This window comes from Homalodisca vitripennis, chromosome X, assembly GCF_021130785.1.
Source record: "Homalodisca vitripennis isolate AUS2020 chromosome X, UT_GWSS_2.1, whole genome shotgun sequence".
Classification (NCBI taxonomy): domain Eukaryota; kingdom Metazoa; phylum Arthropoda; class Insecta; order Hemiptera; family Cicadellidae; genus Homalodisca; species Homalodisca vitripennis.
The window spans coordinates 36011473-36033030 of record NC_060215.1 but is presented as its reverse complement, the minus strand read 5'-3'; the positions used below and the strand labels follow the sequence as shown (position 1 = coordinate 36033030).

The window sequence follows — 21558 nt, the reverse complement described above, 5'->3', positions numbered from 1 at the left end:
AAAATTTAATGACAACTCAAATATTTTTCAAGGGCACTAGCAACCGTGGTAAAAAAGAGTACACAACATAATTTCTATTAACGTAACATTAAATATAATTACAAATGTACATGTTCTAATGCTATTAGGGCAGTAATAGAGAACCCACCTCGCAAGGGCCATTCTAATACATGTGTCCAAATTTGAGTGCGGCGTTTGTTTGTTATCCACTGTAATCCAAATGAACTCCACAGGGGGCGAAGATGGAACTCTGTGTGTGACCACGAAGGGACACACGGCTGTACGAACAAGTCACAACGTTAACGCCGACGCTCCACACTGCCCACAGACACGCCCGAACTCAACTAAGGACGGCGAAAGACTGAACGAGACCGAGCAGAGAGGTCCGGACTGTCAACTGCTAGTGTTGCCAACGGACGTGTAGCGCCAGTCGAAATTACCGCGCCGCCCCGTTTTCCTTCTCCCTCGTTCTATTCTATTCGCCGCTTACCGCCTCCCCTCCCGTTTTCTATCCCTCTCCACCGGATCCTGAGGGGGCGTGCACGGTGAATCAAACTGCTCACTGTAATCGTTACGTTACATCACGGAAGTGGGTAATTGTCTATTAAAATCTTGTACTTTTCTATGACACGTTCATAAGTACCAGGAGTTATTTACTCTACATCGACCGGTAGTACATATATCCCACCACCTCACACAGATATGCATTGCACTCTTCTATGAATGGCTGGGTTTCCCGGAACCTTCGTGTATTATTGAATTTAAACAACATACAATTAAGAACATTAAAATAAAAATACGACAAAGGAAAAAAGTTATAACAAATTTGTTTTTTATTAATTTAAAACTAATGTATTACTATAACAATGCTATAATCGTTAATAATCAAAAATACAATTAATGTCTAGTGTTTAACCAGTACAACATAGAGTTAAAACAAAATGTAATATGTTGCACTGACAAAACAGTTCAATTCGTTCATCTGCCCGCAAAACACACTGCTTTCTAAGATACCACAGGTTGCCAACCACTGATGGCATTGAACGAAAACATCCCTCGAGTTACTGCCTATCAAATAACAACGAAATTCTAGAGGTTCCGATCATAATTGCCAGACAGAGCTATCAAATATTATAAACTCAATTATATAAATATATTTCTACAGAAAATGTGATGTTTTTATACAGACCAGTTGAAGTTACCAAATCCACCAGTAGTGGAAAATAACATTATTGTAGCCCACTCTATGAAGTTATTTAAACGTGTTTATTGATGACACATAATTGGATTTAACATTGTTTCTCGCCAATACAAACAGGCACGGAAGGACTGAAGTGAAAATGCCCCGGAAGTTACCTAACCGTGAAAGCGGCCCTTCTACCCTTTCTCGTTCACTCCGCTCTCTCTCCGTCTTTCTCTGGACTATGGACTCTGGACCGATATTCTCGGTTCATTTTGGCTAGAATGGAAACACTGATAAACAGTATACATCTACGTGTATTTGGCCAAGGCAAATTATGTTGTAGATTCTGAGATCATAAGTTATATATTTGTTCCTTCAGATTTCAAAGACGAGTACGAGACCTTAGTTGGACCTTAAACAGATATATACATTTCGAACCTTAAGATTAAAGCTAATACTAATCTAACAATAAAGTTCTATCAGATCAAAGAAAGCAATGATCTACTAATAATAAAATCGCTAAATCTACTAAACATTTAAGTGGATCAGAGATAATGCTTGTCCATTCTTGATTATTTATATTTAATAGTACCTTTGCAGATACATGTATTCCCGAGATAGCCATAACTACAACGGATATTGCTGAGCGTAGTTACCTGGGTCGTTAATTAGATTACCAACAAGGAAAGTATAGTTTGGAATGTGTCATACCGCGATGTGTTCAACTGCTGTATATGTTCAATTTAAAGAACACATATTTGGAGCAAAAGCTCCTCATATGTAAGAAATTTAAAATTAATAAAAAATACGGTTTTCGAAAATTTAATTTTATACTTTCACTATTTACTTGTTTTTCATTGTTAGCGCCATTTTTAATGCACCAGAGATCTTTTACATCCATCAATCCCTTATACATAATTTGCAACATTCAACTGTACATCATATTATATTACACTGTTCACTTAGAACAGCTGATACTAAACGGGTAGTAGAGATATCGCGACGCGTTGCACAGCGGCCGAGCAGTCCCGCTGTCCTTTCTCTGGTGAAACCCGTGAAAGTCGCACGGCGATGTTTTTGATCGGATAGTTTTGATTTTGCAGCGAAAACGACCGATTACGGATATCTGGCACGGAGAAATTCGCCTGGTCTGTGTTAGTAGCTCTCGGTAGTTTAAAAGCACAAGTGTAATGTTAGAGGACAGTAGCGTGTGCTGCTAAACTGAACCGTTACAAAACGAGAACACGAAAATGAGGACATCTTATCGACTAATCGTAACTTCTGTGAAATACGATATGCTAATCTAAAAAGGAAATGTGACGGAATCTAATACCACGTCTTGAATACAATTTCAACATAGCTCTTCTCGGGCCATTATTACCAACAATCACCTTAATTTTAAAGGCGCCCAGAGTGGGTAGATGAGGTTTAACTGTTAGATTTATACAGCAAACTATACACACACATGTGTGTTATAAATTATAAGAATGGTGTAGTCGATAAGGAAGAACAACTGCCGGTAGTAGGAATCGGTAAAAAAAAACTGGCGAGCACAATCAATTACTATACAATTCGGGTGAAAGTTACATAGGAAGGTATTTTTGAAAAGTGTGCGGCTCAATCGGTACAATGAGTTACACAAGCGAGTGAGCGAGCAAGCAAGTGACCGACAAACAAAATGGGGCGTGACGGTGAGAGAGCGTAGTTTCACCGGGCCTCCTGTCGCTGCCTCACTCCCACGCGGCCGCGACCTCGCTATCCATATTTCGAGACCTCACTTCTACGACCAGCGGCCTCGGCACGCGTACAACACGACCCCACACTCCCGCGCGGCCCCGCGATCTCTGTATCCGTACTTCGATACCTCACTTCTACAACCGGCATATATCACGATCACTGCCATGCATCCGCGACCTTTGTATTCATACTTCGAGATTTTCCTTCTTTGAATAGCAAACTGCGGACGCGTACACCACAACCCCGGACTCCCATGCATCCGCGATCCTTGTATTCATACTTCGAGATCACCATTCTTTGACTAGCAAACTGCGGGTGCGTAAACCACAACCACGTACTCCCATTCATCCGCGATCCTTGTATTCATACTTCGAGATCTCCCTTCTTTGACTAGCAAACTGCGGGTGCGTACACCACAACCACGTACTCCCATGCATCCGCGATCCTTGTATTCATACTTCGAGATCTCCCTTCTTTGACTAGCAAACTGCGGGTGCGTAAACCACAACCACGTACTCCCATGCATCCGCGATCCTTGTATTCATACTTCGAGATCTCCCTTCTTTGACTAGCAAACTGCGGGTGCGTACACCACAACCACGTACTCCCATGCATCCGCGATCCTTGTATTCATACTTCGAGATTTTCTTTCTTTGACTAGCAAACTGCGGGTGCGTACACCACAACCACGTACTCCCATGCATCCGCGATCCTTGTATTCATACTTCGAGATCTCCCTTCTTTGACTAGCAAACTGCGGGCGCGTACACCACAACCACGTACTCCCATGCATCCGCGTCACCATAACATACAAGAATTTTCCAGAACGGGTTTAGTAATAAAGAAAAGTAAATATACTATTGGATTATACTATGGACTTTATCATCTCAGGTCCACATTTTGTGTACGAAATTACCAGTGAGGGAAGGCGAACAAAAACAACATTATGACAACTTTCTTTTCGCAAATAATTCATAGCATAAGTCGGAATCTTATATAAAATAGAAGGTTATATAGTTTATGTTCCTTTTTAATTTCGCAGCACTTCAAGGGTATATGACATTAAAATTTGCCACAAAAACATTAATTTAAGTGGTGGTGTAACGTAATTCCGCGAAAACCCCAAATAATAAGGGGTTCATTTTGAATTTTGACTTCTCAAATAATGATTTGACACATGTCAAATCCTTGTAAAAAGGTAATTTTTTAAAACGATTTTGTGGTTTTTACTTCCACAGCAACAATTTTAGTTTTATTAATATTGGCTATTCTAATAGCAAAGTCAGGTTTGATTAATACATCTGTTATTTTATTATATGATACATAATCGTATTATAATTATTTAATTCATATTTTATGCTAGAATAAAGCTATGTAGGGTCGGGACTTAATACACCTGGACCAGCGCAACATAACGTGACCAAGCTACCAAATGTAGTCTCTAAATTAGCGTAGTTACCCAATAATGTATGCCAGCCTGACACCTTTACAAGGCAATAAGTCGAAGGCTGTTAAGAGCGATACCGCCACTACGGTCTGGTTTACTGCTATTTGTAACTCACAGGTTACACACGCCACGTTTCTTAGGTACTGAGTTATCACAAGCCTCGTTGCTCAAGTACCAAGTTCACGCACGCCACATCGCTCGGGTACAAAGTTCACAAAGGCCACGTTGTTACACGCCACGTCACTTAAATACCAAACTGTTGCGTCACGTCCGGTAAAAAACTACAAGGGACGTCTTATTATACCTATTGAACTGTGTTACGTGAGAACAACCCGTGTCTCCTAGGTGGCACATTTAAAATTAAATCTAGTATAATACATAAGTACTGTGTTGTTTGCCACCTCGAGGACAGAAGACCTCGTTGGGATTTGTGTTTAATCTTCCCGCAGCACAAATATAAACCTACAGGAGAAAATAGAATTGAACAATTTCTACGAGAGGAATTTATTATTTGAAAGAGCCATACCGACCTACATTCTGCTCTGCTATGTCTCCACAATATGTGGACGGAAAGCATAAAAGCTCATTTATAAAAGTAAGTGGCCATCCACAAAACTCTTTTATCAAGTTATTTTATCATCTTTTATCAGATTGTTATAGATGGAAGTGATTACAAATTGAAGATGTCCTTTCAGGTAATTAGGATGTGCATCGGCTTTCTTCTCCAAATTCACCCTTACTTAATACCGATTATATCTCTGTTGGTTCCCGTTGAAAACACAGAGATGTAATTGGAACCAACAATTCATCTCTAAAGCAGGTGTTCTGATTAATCAGTTATTACTATACGCGACTCACGAGACGACCCCTGGTCTCTTTGCACACCTGTAAACTCAAGGCGCTGTACGCCTCTTTTGAGACTAATTATAATCGTGTGCACTAGTGTTGCAGATGTAATTACCGACTGTAAGTGCCTGCAAAATAAGGCGATTCCACTACAATACACAGCTGCACCTTGTACTAGGACAGGGATCATCTCGTGAGTCGCCTACAGTAATAACTGATTCATTAGAACAACTGGTCAGTGGTAATGATTTCAACGGGAACCAACAGAGATATAATTGGTACTAAGTAAGGGTGAAGTTGGAGGAGAAACAGCCGATGCACATCCTAATTACCTGAAAGGACATCTCAGGTTGTAATCTCTCCCATCTGAAACAACCTGATACAAGATGATATACAACTTGATAAAAGAGAGTCTGAGTTTAGTGGACGACCACTGACTTTTATAAATTGTTGCTCTTATGGCTCCATAGAGACGGCTCGGCAAGACCCCTTCCCTACTCTAAGATCACCTGCAAGGAGATACCATGCTCCATTACCTACGCATCTTTGTTCGTTTTAACCTTACAACAATTTGGTGAAGTGTAGGTGAAGTGGTGGAGCACAAGTTTGTGCTTCAATACGCCGTAGTACCTCCAAGCAGCTTTGTTTATAGTGAAACCGCTCACTCTTGGCCAAACGGACACGCAGCTGCACACAATGCACACGCACGTGTGCTCCAGTACAATTCTGTAGCGAGCCTCGACACTATAAATGGCAACTTCATGTCCGAGGCTATAAACTCTCGTTTTATAAAGACCATTAACGCGTTTGAATGGGTTTTCGCTGTGGAGAGCTGTTTCAGTTATACATCTGTTGACTGAGGATTACTCTCCAGAGCGAGGCCGAAGTATTCCAAGACTTTAATGGTCTTAACGATGTTACGTCGCGGTGTGCTCGAAAACTTAGCATTTCCTACTGAATCAGCCAGTTCAATAAATGTGTGAAAAATAATGTAGGGGTTGTGATCATTCCGACCACAAACAAACCGAAGACGTGATAGCATATGCTAATCCTCGGTGACCTAATATCATCCAACATAAGTTACATCGCCAAAACTGAACGAGTACAAGAGTACAATCATAGTTTATTTAATAGCAATAACCCCATCCGACTTTGACGTTACGAAAAATGTCGAAATGCTTTTTTGCACAGATCAAACTTGTTTTTCGACTTCCACACGGAGCGGGGACCGAGGATGTGACTGCAGGATAGAAAGCAGCGCACGACTCTATGATAATTGAAATAAGTCCTCAGACGCCGGGCAGGGTCGGGCTGGGCTGAGCTGAAATAAGAGCGAACTGCGGCGGGCCCGGGAAAGTGCGGGAGAGAAAGCGGGCGTCTCATTGTTTTGGCCGCTTTCTAACAGAAACTCAACTGTTAAGCGTACCGTATTTATGAAAACTCATCGTTTGGGCCTTTCGCTATACGCACAATGTAGTGGATTATTCTAGATACAATCGAATGGTTCCGTAAGAGATTTGCTACCTTAGCTTCAATAGCGTAAAGATTTGAGTGAAATTTAAACCACGCCTTATGACATTCCAAATGGAATCCAATTGACAATATAAACAATAGTAGAGACCTCCTTTTCTTGGACTTATTTCACGCCACTGGGAGAAGAATATCAGCCGAACGAGTTAGATGTCACGTTTGAAACAGATTCAAAGTAAACTTCCATACGTGAGCAACAAGTTTTATTTTCAGCGCAATTTTTCAGAGTAATAGAGTACAAAACCTTATAACATTGATATTGGCTAGCACTTAAGTTATGTAAAAGTAAAGACACTTGTTCGTATATCCAAAACCCAACAGTCAATTCTAAGGTGTTAGGCGAGAGACGGAAGTGCAATGGTTAAGAATATACAAACAGACCTAGAGCATGGCAACAAGCAATGCCGAGTGAGTCACTACGGAATATGTAAATTATATACGCATCTATGGGTTTCATGTAATATCAATGCGAACTACTGAGGATGTACCGCACCTAAGTGATATATTGTGTCCTGGACGGTTTAATCCATATGGTTGACAAACACTTCGTGTACCAAAGTTACAGATAATGTTCTCTACGACGTTAAACTATTGGTTCAGGACTTTTAAGAGGAACAATCAATATACTTTTAAACGATCTTTATCCATCATCTACATATTAGTAGAAAATGACAAAGGCGTGAGGCTTACCTTTCAGTGGGTGTGTGGGTGTATGTGTGTATATATATATATATATATATATATATATATATATATAATATATATATATATATATATATATATACCGATCATTAGATATGTAAACGACCTCCCACATATCTTTCCTAAAGAATTAAACTCATTTTAACTAAGAAAATATTAGAGTATTATTTTAGAAGATACCACAATAACCTGAAGATATTATAAAATGTTTATTTTAAAAACTAATCAATGCTTGACGTTACGTCAAAAAAAGTTACGTCCGTTACAAAATGATGACGTTACGTCTGTTGCAGATAAAAAAGGAATCGTATACAAAAATTCTGGAATCGTATCTTTTTATTTTAATTTTATAAGCTCAGAATTTCTGGTTTTCCAAAACATACAGTTTAGACTGGAGTAAAAATGTAGGAATTGGAAACATAACAAACGGACATGGGCAAGGCACGTTGTGGACCAATAATCGCATATCGGCTATTCTGATAGGAAAATAATCTCAAACCTCCACACCAGCCAACATTACAGGCGACTTGGGACATACAAAATTGAGGATACTCTGTATACACAAGACGGCTGCAATCGGCACAGTTTACAGTGTGGGAGTGGCGACTCGGCGAGAAAAGTGGACTGATCAAATGCTGACAGTTAAAACACAACATGAAGTACAAACAAGGACTTATGTAATATGGCATTCCGTTTATACTTCCCAACCAAGTTTTGGGAACTCCTGTAATCGTTGCATACAAAACCGAGTACAACTTAAACGAACAGTTTACATTGTTACATACTTTACTGACCTAACTGCGTCATTTTGCTAATAATTTAAGAGGAATATACAAATACAGGGTGTCCCAAGAGTAACTGTTTCCTCTCATCAAAATACAATAATACACTTACACTGCATAAACCAAAGATGATAGACGAGTTACTGCAACAGCTGGATTGTTGGACAGCTGTACAATAATAACTTACATTCAGGTATTGTTGCAGCAATGTTGCCAACTCTCGATTTTCAATCAACTAAAATGATTTCAATTGACGCTGTATTTTTAACATCTTGTTTCTCAACCTACAACCTTTTATACTGTAAATGTTTTGTAACTATTGACTTGACTGAAAAAAAACCATCATTAAATGTTTTGTTTTTACGAAGAACGTGCATTTAATAAACATTTTTTTTAATTTTGTGTTTGTTTATTATCAGTCTTTTATATATTATTCTCTTCGAAATTAAATTCTCTAAAAGGTTTGATTAAAAAGTTGTTTGTTTATTACCCAATTTAATGAAGTTAATGTGCTTCAAATCTAAATAAAGCGTGTTTTTCGAAACCAAATTTTGTATATTTTGTCTGATATCTCTGATATGGGTGGTGGTACGGGACGTATTTTAATAAATTTTTCAGTTCATTTTACATAAAAACCAATAATTTTAACAACTATATTTACGCCATAAAAGAATCAGTTTCGCTTTATTTCAGTCCTTTCCTAGAAAATCGGGCGAAAACTTTCGCTAGCCGTAGCTGGCTAACAAAGCGTTTCGGACATATGTTTATATGATTTTTTTCGTTATTTTGATGAGAGGAAACCACCTGAGAAGTTTGTCGGGTTACTCGTGGGACACCCTGTATAAGTGTAAACAAAAACTTATGGGTTGCTTCAAACCATGTCTACGAACATTCCAATAGGTTTACAACTGTTTTCACTATCTAAGAAGGATCCCAAGCTGAAGTTTGAAGCTCGCGTGGCTGGCATGAGTCCCCTTTCTAGCCCGCATCCCACTCTGCCGCGGAGGGAGATCGAATGGGGCACTAATTATCAGACTGGGTTTGTAGTAACCCCTATTCGATGGGTGGATGGTGGGTTGGCAGAAAAGAATTAAGTGTGCATAATAATAACGGGTGCAAGGCAGCCGCCATGTTAGTGTGCAGGGCTCCCCTCGCCTCCCTCACTTCATACACCGATGTACTCGGCTCAACTACGATTGTTGGGTCTAAACACAAGATATCGACTGTAAATCGATGGCGACTTGTCGATTAATAGAGTGCCTTGTTGATTTTTTTTAACACTACACGAATTACGAAGCCCAGCTAACAATTAAGCGAACATTACTGTAGAACAGAGAGAGACAGTAAATGTAAATGTATGTGACATTTAAACTACTGGCTTAACTATCATTAATAGAGTGCCTTGTTGTTTTTGTTTAACACTACACGAATTACGAAGCCCGGCTAACAATTAAGCGAACATTACTGTAGAACAGAGAAGACAGTAAATGTATGTGACATTTAAACTACTGGCTTAACTATCATTAGGTTTTCCGGTTCACGCAGCGTCGAAACAAGTTTATACAATTAAAGTCATGATATAATTCGCCCTTTATATGGAGAGTTTATCTTTAGCCAAAAGAAGTTAAACTGAAACTGGCAGAACCAGTAGTAATACAAATTCGCTTGTACAAATGAATTTAAGGAGTCGGAGCTGCTTCATGATTGGCTGAAGCTTACCAATTACGACAATAAGGTATCAGCGTCCAATATGACTTCCTTACGAAAGGATACCAGTTTTTTATTATTTAATTGGCATTTCTTTTATTCAAGTTATTTTATTTCTTATTTATTTAACAGTTTTCACTTATTACCGTTGGATAATAGTACAGGATAGTTGCGTGCAATTTGTTTCTCGAAATCTTTCTATCGGATACAGCCAACGAATGATGTCTTCCATTCCTCAATTTTATAATTAATAAATGTCCCTGGACCAGCTTAAATAGCCGTAAGCTTTCATATAAATTTTAAGTTCACCATCACATCCGTGCTCTCTGTACAGGGCGCACAAAAAGTATGGACATTGGAAACCCCAAATTAAGATTTTAACGAACGTACCTGTAAAGATTCAGTACAACTCTGCAGGGTGAAAAACTGCACTTTAAGATTAGTATCATAGGACTGTCCCTGTCCTAAAATACAAATTTGGGGGGTCTGACTATGTGCTAACCTGATGTAAAATCTTGAAATAGCTCGTAGGGTGGACTTCTGCAGGAATCTATGAATTTCTTGTACAATTCGGTTTCTCAAATCGTTTATGCACTACGGTTTTGATTCATACACAATGTTGTACACACATGTAGGGTTGCAGGCCATTCGATATCTCCTCTTCTACCCATCCAGCGACTGGGAAAAGAGTTTCCTAAATACGTGCGTGCATCTCGACCGTTGTGCGAAGGTGCTCTATCGTCCTGTATCCAAACTAGATGGAAATTATTTATTACTAACCGAACAGCGGAAAAACCTGCTGTTGCAAAATTTCCATGTACATTTCGGAAGTAAAAAGAGTCCAACAAGTTGACCTCGTACAATACTCAGCAAACGTTTACAATACAGACTCGTATTTGGATACTGAGTATGTAGCTCTCTCGGCCAGTGAGTATACAGCCATTTGTACCGGTTTACATTGCCGTTCGACATTAATGATGTTTCCGTCTGTGTAAACAATGCTATGCTCTCTCGGCCAGTGAGTATACAGCCATTTGTACCGGTTTACATTGCCGTTCGACATTTATGATGTTTCGTCTGTGTAAACAATGCTATTTAACTACTGCTACTTTATGACTATCAGTATTCCTCGTCATTAACTCGCAAGATTGGAGTTGAAGTTTGAAGTCGTCCTCTGAAAGTTCATCACCTGTATACCTAGATTTTGTAAAGTTTAAATGCGTTATTGCGCAAAACTTTACATACTGATATTTGGGAAATATTTAACGTTTTTGAAACGGAAGGAGTTGGGACATTCTCTACAACAAATTGCAAAATATCCATTGACATTTCATCGCTAGTAGCTGACTTTGCTCTTCCAGTTCTGAAAAAGCCTCGACTCGTTGTATGGTTTTTTTGTACTCCTGATTTAGAAGTAGGCTTGCGATATGGAAAAGTACTATCGGATAAGTTTGTCATCTCATCATAAGATCTAATCCGATCTCCACAACCACACATCATTAAATCTCTATACATCCATCCATGTTCACTAAGCTCCATACTGCACAAGTACTAGAAAACTGAATTAAAAGCCACTTCTTAATTTTTTAAGAACCGTCAACAAACTAATACATGTCCCCTTGAGTCAAACAATAGCTGATAATACTGGAGACCCTCTTTTATCGACGCTGTTAAAAGCTTGCTAGGAATGTTATTGTGGGGTTTGCTTACCGCCAAACAATAAATATTGATATTCGTTGCTTTTCCGATTAAAAATAATTAAAATTTTAATCTGCCGCCATTTAGTACTGGCTTGAGATAGTGACCAAAAGCCAATGAGAAAATAGATCGCACAAGACAGCTGTAGTAAAACGTGATCTCTGAAAACACAACAGAAAAGAAGAGTCAATAGAAACTGTTTAATAGGACGGGTGGAAAAGGAAATTTCCTTAAATAGAAAAACAGGAAACACAGACATAGAAATAAAATGTGTACTTGGAATGAAGGTCGGTTATTGAAATCCGGTACAGTATATCCTTACATAGAAGTAGGAGTTGTAACACACTTTGTCGATGTCAACACGGCCGACACAATACTGTACTACGTGTTGGTGTAACAATACCGTGTATACACGTTGAGGCAGACTACCCGTGCGGTATGTATTGTGATTATACCAAGTAACTATAACATGTTTCTTTCTCTAAATCCCCCTAATTTGACTCCACGAACTCAATAGCTGTTCAACTTTAAAAAACGCCACAAAATTACTCAATTCAATTAGAGGTGTGGAGACATTTAAGAGATTTTTAAGATTTAATTACAATAAATATTTTATCGAAAATAAAAGTTAATGGTCTTACACCGTATTTCGTATTTACAAAGTGTACCAAAACGTTAAGAAAAATAGGTTTTAAATTAAGTACTGTGTTATTATCACTATAAAATGGGACGCCACTAAGTGTTTTCCAAAGTTTATTATTGACGTATTCTTTTGGGAAATACAAGGTAGGGTAGGGACACTTTTAATTCGGCTTTCCAAATTTGAAAATAGCTCAAACTTACTGAGTATGCCGAAACGTACCGACAGATTGGTTTTAAATGAAGTATTTTGTTATAACTATAAAATGGGACCAAGTTTTTTTACTGAGGCATTCTTTTGGGAAATGGGACACTTTTAATTGGGTTTTCCAAATTAGAATAGTGCTCAAACTTGAAGAATACTAAAAGGCCTAAAGATAAAAATGTTCAAATAGCAATGTACGGTGAATGGTACATCCCATGAAATAAAATTAAAAAAATCTTTGCACTTAAAGGTTTGGTCTAAAACACAATTTAAAATGTTAATAAACAAAATTAAATGAATCTCATACACAAATGAGCTTTGTAGCAAAACAAAACATAGGGAGTATATGGATAGAAACAAGTATTATAGTTATTTGGTAAGATCAGTATCTGACTCACACTACACTAGTGTACATTAGAACGAAATTACACACATACTAGCATAACACGATTTACTCTAATCACTGAGAAACCTCTAATAATTTGGAATTGACATTTGAGAAAACATTTATTTAACTGTGAATATAATATGGACTTACATTATAGATTTTCCTGAACTGGTCAAACCCTAATGTTCCCTGGTGTTAATAATGGTGGTCATGAATACCTTATCACGGATTCCCTCTTACAGTAAAAAGTTCTTTATGCATTTTTTATAAAATTCAGTTTGTGAAACAAATGAAAAAATATTTTTACATTCTTTAGAAATATGAAAACAATTGTATGGAACGTAAGAGGCACCTATAAGTTTTCCATTTTCTACAGTACCGATGACGATCTTTGAGTATGATGTACTCAGAATGATGTATAACAGTTCAATATGATATTATTCTTAGCCAACAACTGTAAATCGAGTACAGCTGGTTCACAATCTCCTTGGTGACAACACAATCTCCTGACAATGAACAACAAATTTAAAACATTCAACGTTTATGGGTCCTTGACGTATCTTGAATGTTTAAATTTACTCCACTGTAATATAATAAATTGGGTATTTTATATTACAGTGGATTTTATAAAATCACTACCAACATGATTTTGTTTGTTGATTTATAAATTAAGTACCAAAATTCTCGTATTTTTCTATTTGGTCATATTATAATAAATAAACGAGTGTCCTAAAAGTTTGACTTCGTCGATTCTGTCGCTGACCGACAGTAAAGTTCTGTATTCTGGGTCAGAGCTAACCACAATCCAAGAAGACTAAACATACAGCAGTGTGTGATCGTGAAACAGCTTTATTACTCCCTGCGAGACACCTTTAGTTCCAGCTCCAGTCCGAGTCCTGCTTGTCCAGTCCCAGAATAGCCAGGTGGTCAGTCCTAGGTACTGACGCCAGAGCCAGGTGCCCGCTATACCGCGCACGTCAAAACTCTCTTTGTCCGGACTCCCTTCTTCAGAACACCGACGGTCTCGGCGATACTGCAGTATGTTCCAGCTTACTTACGCTAAGTTACCTCCTGAAGTGTTTGAATTAAAATGATGTTCCATAGCGAAAGGCTAACTTATAAAAACACTACAGAATCCTTGAGTCGTTTCTAAATTTAAATACAAGTAAGATTTTTCAAAAATACCCAAACTGTCAAAAATGCGTATTCATTAATCAACACTTATTAACAAATACGTTTCGATACGGGGTGGTATCGGAAAGTTCCCGGACTAGATTTTCTATTTTTATTTTCTTACCTGGGGTATTATATTGGCTATACCCTTCGAATTAAGCTCCATTTAAATTGATACAAAGAAGTCTGTTTTTCTTTCACGACTGTCAAAAACAGCTCTTCCGGAAAGCTATCGAGAACTTCCTGAGTTTTTTTTCGTACGTCTTCAACACTGTCAAAACGGTTACCATTCATATGCATTTCATATTTGGAAAGAAAAATCAAAACGGGAAATCTGGCGAATAGACAGGATGTGGAACGAACGGTTGCCATGTTGTTTTTGACCAAAACTGTGTTTTCACTAGTTGGAGCGTTGTTATGCAACAGCCACTTTTTGTCTTTCCACAAATCAGGCCTTTTTCGTCGCATATTTTCTCTCAAACACCTCAAAACGTCACAATAAAAATCAAAGTTCACTGTAACACCAGGTGGTACGAACTCACGATGGAAAATGCCTTTAATGTCAAAAAACACGAGCATTGTTTTTGTTGCACTTCTCACTTGTCTTGCGTTTTTCGGTCTTGGTGTTTGTGGACCTTTCCACACTGATGACTACTGTTTTGTTTCTGGAGCATAACCATAAAACAGACTTTCATGACCAGTTATGATCCTGGATATGAGTGTGGGGTCACTTTCAGATGTATCTTTGAGTTCAATGCACACATGAACACGTCGCTGTTTCTGATCGACAGTCAAAGTCGAGGAAAAAATTCTGCGGCAACTGGATTCATGCCTAGATGTTTGGTTAAAATGTCTTGACAGCTTCCATAGTTAAGAGCGACACTACTACATAAATCATTCATTGTCTGACGACGGTCTTCATGAATGAGGTGCAGAATCTTTCCAACAAATGGCGCGCCGGCTTGTACAATCGCGTCCAAAAACATGGCACCACTTTCTGACCGCGAACTTTCTGACACCACCTCCTATGTTCTCCTTGGAACTTCATACACCAAGTGCTCACATAACTCATGACACTTTTAGAAAGAAGTCTTACAGGTCTCTTTTTAAGTGAACTTCAACTGAACCGTCGTATTTAAAATGATAGGCCATTTCCAGGCCCAAACCGGAACTCTTGAACACCATCTTCAAGATAGAAGAACAACATACATTATTACATTGCCGCATTAGGTGAGAATGAAGCTCGACTGAAAGAAATTTCAAACGAAACGGAAAGAATGGAGGAGAGCAATGTGTTATGCATGTTCTGAGCTTAGGTTATTTCTCAAGAATGTGGTAACAGCTCTCCACAAAGCCATAACTGAGTGAACTGAACCAACATTATATCCTATCGCTGTAAGTAGTTTACAGACGGCAAATACATTAAGTCTCGATGACTAAGAGGCGAACTCGACCGATATCATCATCAGTATCGCTTGTTTTGGCCCGCCAGAACAATGTTCACTGTTGTATCCTCTCTGCACAAATACGCTACCGCTCAACCTTTGTACTCCGGAGGCATAATCAATTTTTCCATTCTCTTGAACACTGCCAATTAGGTAGATTTCATAGAAATTTTTCTTCTGCTATCACCCTCATGACATAATTTCCGGGAAATATTTAGGATTTTCTCCGATCATGGCCCCCAGAACCCAAAAAACCACCATAATACAAAACTGTGAGTGAATGTACGGGGTTATACAATACAAACGCGAAGTTCTGAGCACGATAATTGCCGTAATTTGTAATAGATTCAGAATAAATTTACTATAGAGACAGTATTTGCATATAGCTTGGACGAATTTGTTAGCTAGCCTTTAACAATACATTTCAAAATGGCAGCCATTCGCATTGGTGCAAACATTTAACACTATACTGTAGACCTTTTTACTATGTAGACCCTGTACTATGGAGCATTCCTGCACTAATTTTATATCTCTCAAGGTACAAAGATTGCACCAGTTCAAAGTTTGGAATAGACATGGTCATATCTAAGTTATTATGCATCGTAGTGCAAAAAATACAATTCTTCCATTTACAATTAAGTTGTTATTTTAACATAAAAAATCTTGTTCAGTTTCCAGATAGCGGCCGTATACAGTTTTAGGGGGCGAAAAAAAAAAACAGTTTGGATAGTGTTTATTATATCTTTCAAATGAGACATCTCCTATAGCTCTGCGACTAAAAATATGAGCGAAACAGTGTTCTTATGGCGCTAAAATCAAGATGGCCCGTCTTCAGTACAGCCACCTCTTGCACGGATTGATATGCACACTTTTGCGAATAGAGCATGAAAGTAATTTTAATTTAAGATAGGATATGAACGAGAAACTAGAGTAAGAGAGTGGTAACTGAGACGGCATATCCCTAATTTTTAAAACTTACTCACGCTAAAAAATCACATTATAACTGCTGGAATTTTTATTCAGGTTCTCCATTAATCTAAATTTACATTACAACATTCCATATTTACCTATTGCACTATGTTTTTAATGCACACATCCATCGTTTGCATAGTTATTTTTAAATGATACAACTCTTAGAACAGTTAAACACGTCAACGGCGTAGTCAGCAAAGTGGTCTAAGGGGTCCGGCCCTTCCCTCAACATTTTCAAATGTTTTCAATTAATTTCTTAGTAAGCGATTATTATTATTTAAATAATTCAGTATTACTGAAAGATCGTTTTCCACAAAGAAACGGGTCAAAAAATCCTTAAGAAGCAAAGAGGGGCCTTACTTTCTGTCCACTGCGGCAAAGCATCAGTTGTCTGGACCCCCAAGGTTTTTCCTGGCTACGTTCTTGGTTAAACATTTTCGATTTCGAAGCATTAATATTTTTAGTTGAGAAATTTGGCGAGACCAGAAGCCTCAGCTATGATTGATTAGTAACATCAAAACATTAAAACATTTCCAATGGAAAGTGCCTTCGAATTACCTTCGTAAAAGTGCGTTCAAATCCACCTCTACACAAATGTATGGCTCATGCATACGCTTATAATCGATAACCTTATCAGAAGGTCACCGATTTAAAGATACTTTACTGAAAACTATTAAACAAAACGGCCTACCAAACATTCTTTAATTGAGAATTTACTCTATAACACAGGTGAATCGCCTTCAAGATGGACTGCTACAGGGTTTACCAATTTTCCTTTTTTAAATGTTGGCAAATGTAATCTTCACTGATTCCGACGTCAAAAGCTAATGCTCCTCCTAACTACTAATGTCGATGCCAAATCAATGATACCTAATTCCGTACTGACGCTGAACAGTATAATTTGTTGGTAGTTCAGGAGGTGACGGACAAAGGATTAGTCTCGCTATTCTGGGAAGGACATTCAAACGTCGATTTTGCATCTATAAACGCCTCCTTCAATTTCTCTTATCCGAGGTCTCAGCGACAGCCCTTTGGCCACCAAATCCGATCTTAATTATTACTTAGTCCAAAGGTTAAGTTCAGGAATTTTAAAATGTAAGAAGCACTCATATATGATAGGTTTATTGTGATAGTAAAGAGACATTGTATCGTTGAAATCCCAACCAACGACTTATTTATTATTTTTCTTTCAGGCCAAATTATGTACCAGGAACAATGCGATAGGCTTCACAACTATGTAGGCTACTAGACTCACAAACAATCCGTTCCCCGTAGTTGTGTATGCTTCTCTGGATTAGCCGTAAAGAGAGCTAGTCTCAGTACAGCGATTAAGCCCAAGGTAGTCACCAGGGATGGCGCAGTAGGTTTAAAAACTATGTAGGCTACTAGACTCACAAACAATCCGTTCCCCGTAGTTTTGTCTGTTTCTCTGGATTAGTCGTAAATAGAGCTAGTCTCAATACAGCGATTGAGCCCAAGTTAGTCACCAGGGACGGCGCAGTAGGTTTAAAAACTATGTAGGCTACTAGACTCACAAACAATCCGTTCCCCGTAGTTTTGTCTGTTTCTCTGGATTAGTCGTAAATAGAGCTAGTCTCAATACAGCGATTGAGCCCAAGTTAGTCACCAGGGACGGCGCAGTAGGTTTAAAAACTATGTAGGCTACTAGACTCACAAACAATCCGTTCCCCGTAGTTTTGTCTGTTTCTCTGGATTAGTCGTAAATAGAGCTAGTCTCAATACAGCGATTGAGCCCAAGTTAGTCACCAGGGACGGCGCAGTAGGTTTAAAAACTATGTAGGCTACTAGACTCACAAACAATCCGTTCCCCGTAGTTTTGTCTGTTTCTCTGGATTAGTCGTAAATAGAGCTAGTCTCAATACAGCGATTGAGCCCAAGTTAGTCACCAGGGACGGCGCAGTAGGTTTAAAAACTATGTAGGCTACTAGACTCACAAACAATCCGTTCCCCGTAGTTTTGTCTGTTTCTCTGGATTAGTCGTAAATAGAGCTAGTCTCAATACAGCGATTGAGCCCAAGTTAGTCACCAGGGACGGCGCAGTAGGTTTAAAAACTATGTAGACTACTAGACTCACAAACAATCCGTTCCCCGTAGTTTTGTCTGTTTCTCTGGATTAACCGTAAATAGAGCTAGTCTCAATACAGCGATTGAGCCCAAGTTAGTCACCAGGGACGGCGCAGTAGGTTTAAAAACTATGTAGGCTACTAGACTCACAAACAATCCTTTCCCCGTAGTTGTGTCTGTTTCTCTGGATTAACCGTAAATAGAGCTAGTCTCAATACAGCGATTGAGCCCAAGTTAGTCACCAGGGACGGCGCAGTAGGTTTAAAAACTATGTAGACTACTAGACTCACAAACAATCCGTTCCCCGTAGTTTTGTCTGTTTCTCTGGATTAACCGTAAATAGAGCTAGTCTCAATACAGCGATTGAGCCCAAGTTAGTCACCAGGGACGGCGCAGTAGGTTTAAAAACTATGTAGACTACTAGACTCACAAACAATCCGTTCCCCGTAGTTTTGTCTGTTTCTCTGGATTAACCGTAAATAGAGCTAGTCTCAATACAGCGATTGAGCCCAAGTTAGTCACCAGGGACGGCGCAGTAGGTTTAAAAACTATGTAGACTACTAGACTCACAAACAATCCGTTCCCCGTAGTTTTGTCTGTTTTTTCTGGATTAGCCGTAAATAGAGCTAGTCTCAGTACAGCGATTGAGCCCAAGTTAGTCACCAGGGACGGCGCAGTAGGTTTAAAAAACTATGTAGACTACTAGACTCACAAACAATCCGTTCCCCGTAGTTTTGTCTGTTTCTCTGGATTAGTCGTAAATAGAGCTAGTCTCAATACAGCGATTGAGCCCAAGTTAGTCACCAGGGACGGCGCAGTAGGTTTAAAAACTATGTAGACTACTAGACTCACAAACAATCCGTTCCCCGTAGTTTTGTCTGTTTCTCTGGATTAGTCGTAAATAGAGCTAGTCTCAATACAGCGATTGAGCCCAAGTTAGTCACCAGGGACGGCGCAGTAGGTTTAAAAACTATGTAGACTACTAGACTCACAAACAATCCGTTCCCCGTAGTTTTGTCTGGTTTCTCTGGATTAGTCCGTAAATAGAGCTAGTCTCAATACAGCGATTGAGCCCAAGTTAGTCACCAGGGACGGCGCAGTAGGTTTAAAAACTATGTAGACTACTAGACTCACAAACAATCCCGTTCCCCGTAGTTTTGTCTGTTTCTCCAGGATTAGTCGTAAATAGAGCTAGTCTCAATACAGCGATTGAGCCCAAGTTTAGTCACCAGGGACGGCGCAGTAGGTTTAAAAACTATGTAGACTACTAGACTCACAAACAATAGCCCGTTCCCCGTAGTTTTGTCTGTTTCTCTGGATTAACCGTAAATAGAGCTAGTCTCAGATACAGCGATTGAGCCCAAGTTAGTCACCAGGGACGGCGCAGTTAGGTTTAACAACTATGTAGACTACTCACAAGTAGCTCATTCTTAACCGTTCTGCCTGATTCGCTAAGCCTAATTCATTGTAAACCGAGATAGTTTCTATATAGCAATTGAGCTCAACATAGGCATCACGGCCGGTACTTTAGTCGTATTAACTTAAAGAGACAAATTGTAATAGACAAAAAACAGCAAAAGGAGATATAGACTACATTATATCGCAGGATACAGATACAGATACAGATAAATAGGCATAACCGATAAACAACTGAGCTAAATTTAGACACCAAAAAAAAAACTATACTTTAGGCACAATGACTGTGTAGGCTACTTGACTCACAATTAGCCCGTCCCCCGTCGTTTTGACTGGTTCTCCAGGATTAGTCGTAAACCGATAACAACTGAGCTAAATTTAGATACCAAAAATCGATACTTTAGGCTCACCGACTGTATAGGCTACTTGACTCACAAATAGCCTGTTCCCCGTCGTTTTGTCTGGTTCTCCAGGATTAGTCGTAAACCGATAACAACTTTTTTACTAAACAAATAATTATCACAGTGGTAAAATTGAATTCACAACGATACCATTTAGAATAAATTTTCCCTAGAACCCTAGAATTTCCAGAGGCTAACCTAGACTCAATTACTGTTAGTTGAAATAAACTAAATGGACTTGAGCTCCAATGACATGAGTAGTTTAAATGAGCAAGATTAAAGTTTATAGTACATGAAGGAGACGTGAAGAAACTGAAGACGAATATGCAGACAGGGAAGGACAAATTGGATGGAATTGGGGTAAAGGTTGATTTGGTTGAAAACAGTGAGTTTAAACATAGTTCAGATGACATAGTCACATGTGTTCCGATATCTCTTCTTCAACTGTAAAATGGAAACTAAAATTACCAAAAATAGAATTAAAGCAGTTTGGATGTGATATAAAGGAATGGTTGTAATTTTGGAGCCAATTTAAAAAGAATACATGAGGATGCATTTCAGTATTAATCCATGATATCATTAAAGGATCTACAGCAAGTGAAATAACCTACGGATAACCCCCTACTTCTACAAATTATAAAGAGGCTATCCTAATATACCGGTTTGGTAGAGATGAGCTTTGAATAGGTTTTACGTAATAGAACACATTAGCCTAGTAATACAAGTTGAGCATCGCCAAGCAGAATAGGCCTAAATTTTCACAGATATGATAAGCTAGAATCATATCTTAAGGGACACAAATAAACTATTCCCGACCATTTTTAAAAAGTCTTGTTTGTAGTAGAAAACATCGAACACTAATGTGCCCCACGTCCACGAATAACAAAGACAGGAGTGAACAGCTTAATCCCAAATCAAACGACACGAAGGATAAGGATAAGAACACTGAGAAAAGTGTCACTTTAACAAGTGATACCCTATGAAGCAAGTTTTACTTCAAACACTAATGGTCAATCTGTATTCAAATTGCAAATATCTGTGTGTTATAGGTCTACTTGAAAGCGGATCCCAACGGTCTTACAATTTGAAGAGGACTGCCCAGTCCATGGGCATAATGTTATTGGCAATAACAAGGTTAGACACCAAAAAGGTACAGTAGGCCACGGACGTAGCCAGCGTAGGGGGCCGGATCCCCTAAATGT

General features: G+C 38.7%; 1 protein-coding gene across 4 annotated transcripts in view; it reads right to left on the bottom strand.

Moving 5' to 3' along the window:
* Positions 1-21558, bottom strand: part of LOC124368901 (protein roadkill) — a 131833-nt gene that overhangs the window by 73128 nt on the left and 37147 nt on the right. For 2 of the 4 annotated variants that reach the window (XM_046826414.1, XM_046826415.1), the window contains exon 1: positions 149-375. The exons of the other annotated variants lie outside the window; for them this stretch is intronic. In XM_046826414.1, coding sequence (XP_046682370.1) covers positions 149-162 — 14 coding nt within the window. In that variant the 5' untranslated portion in view covers positions 163-375. Of the gene's footprint in view, positions 1-148; positions 376-21558 lie in introns of those variants that run through there. 4 annotated transcript variants of the gene reach the window in all.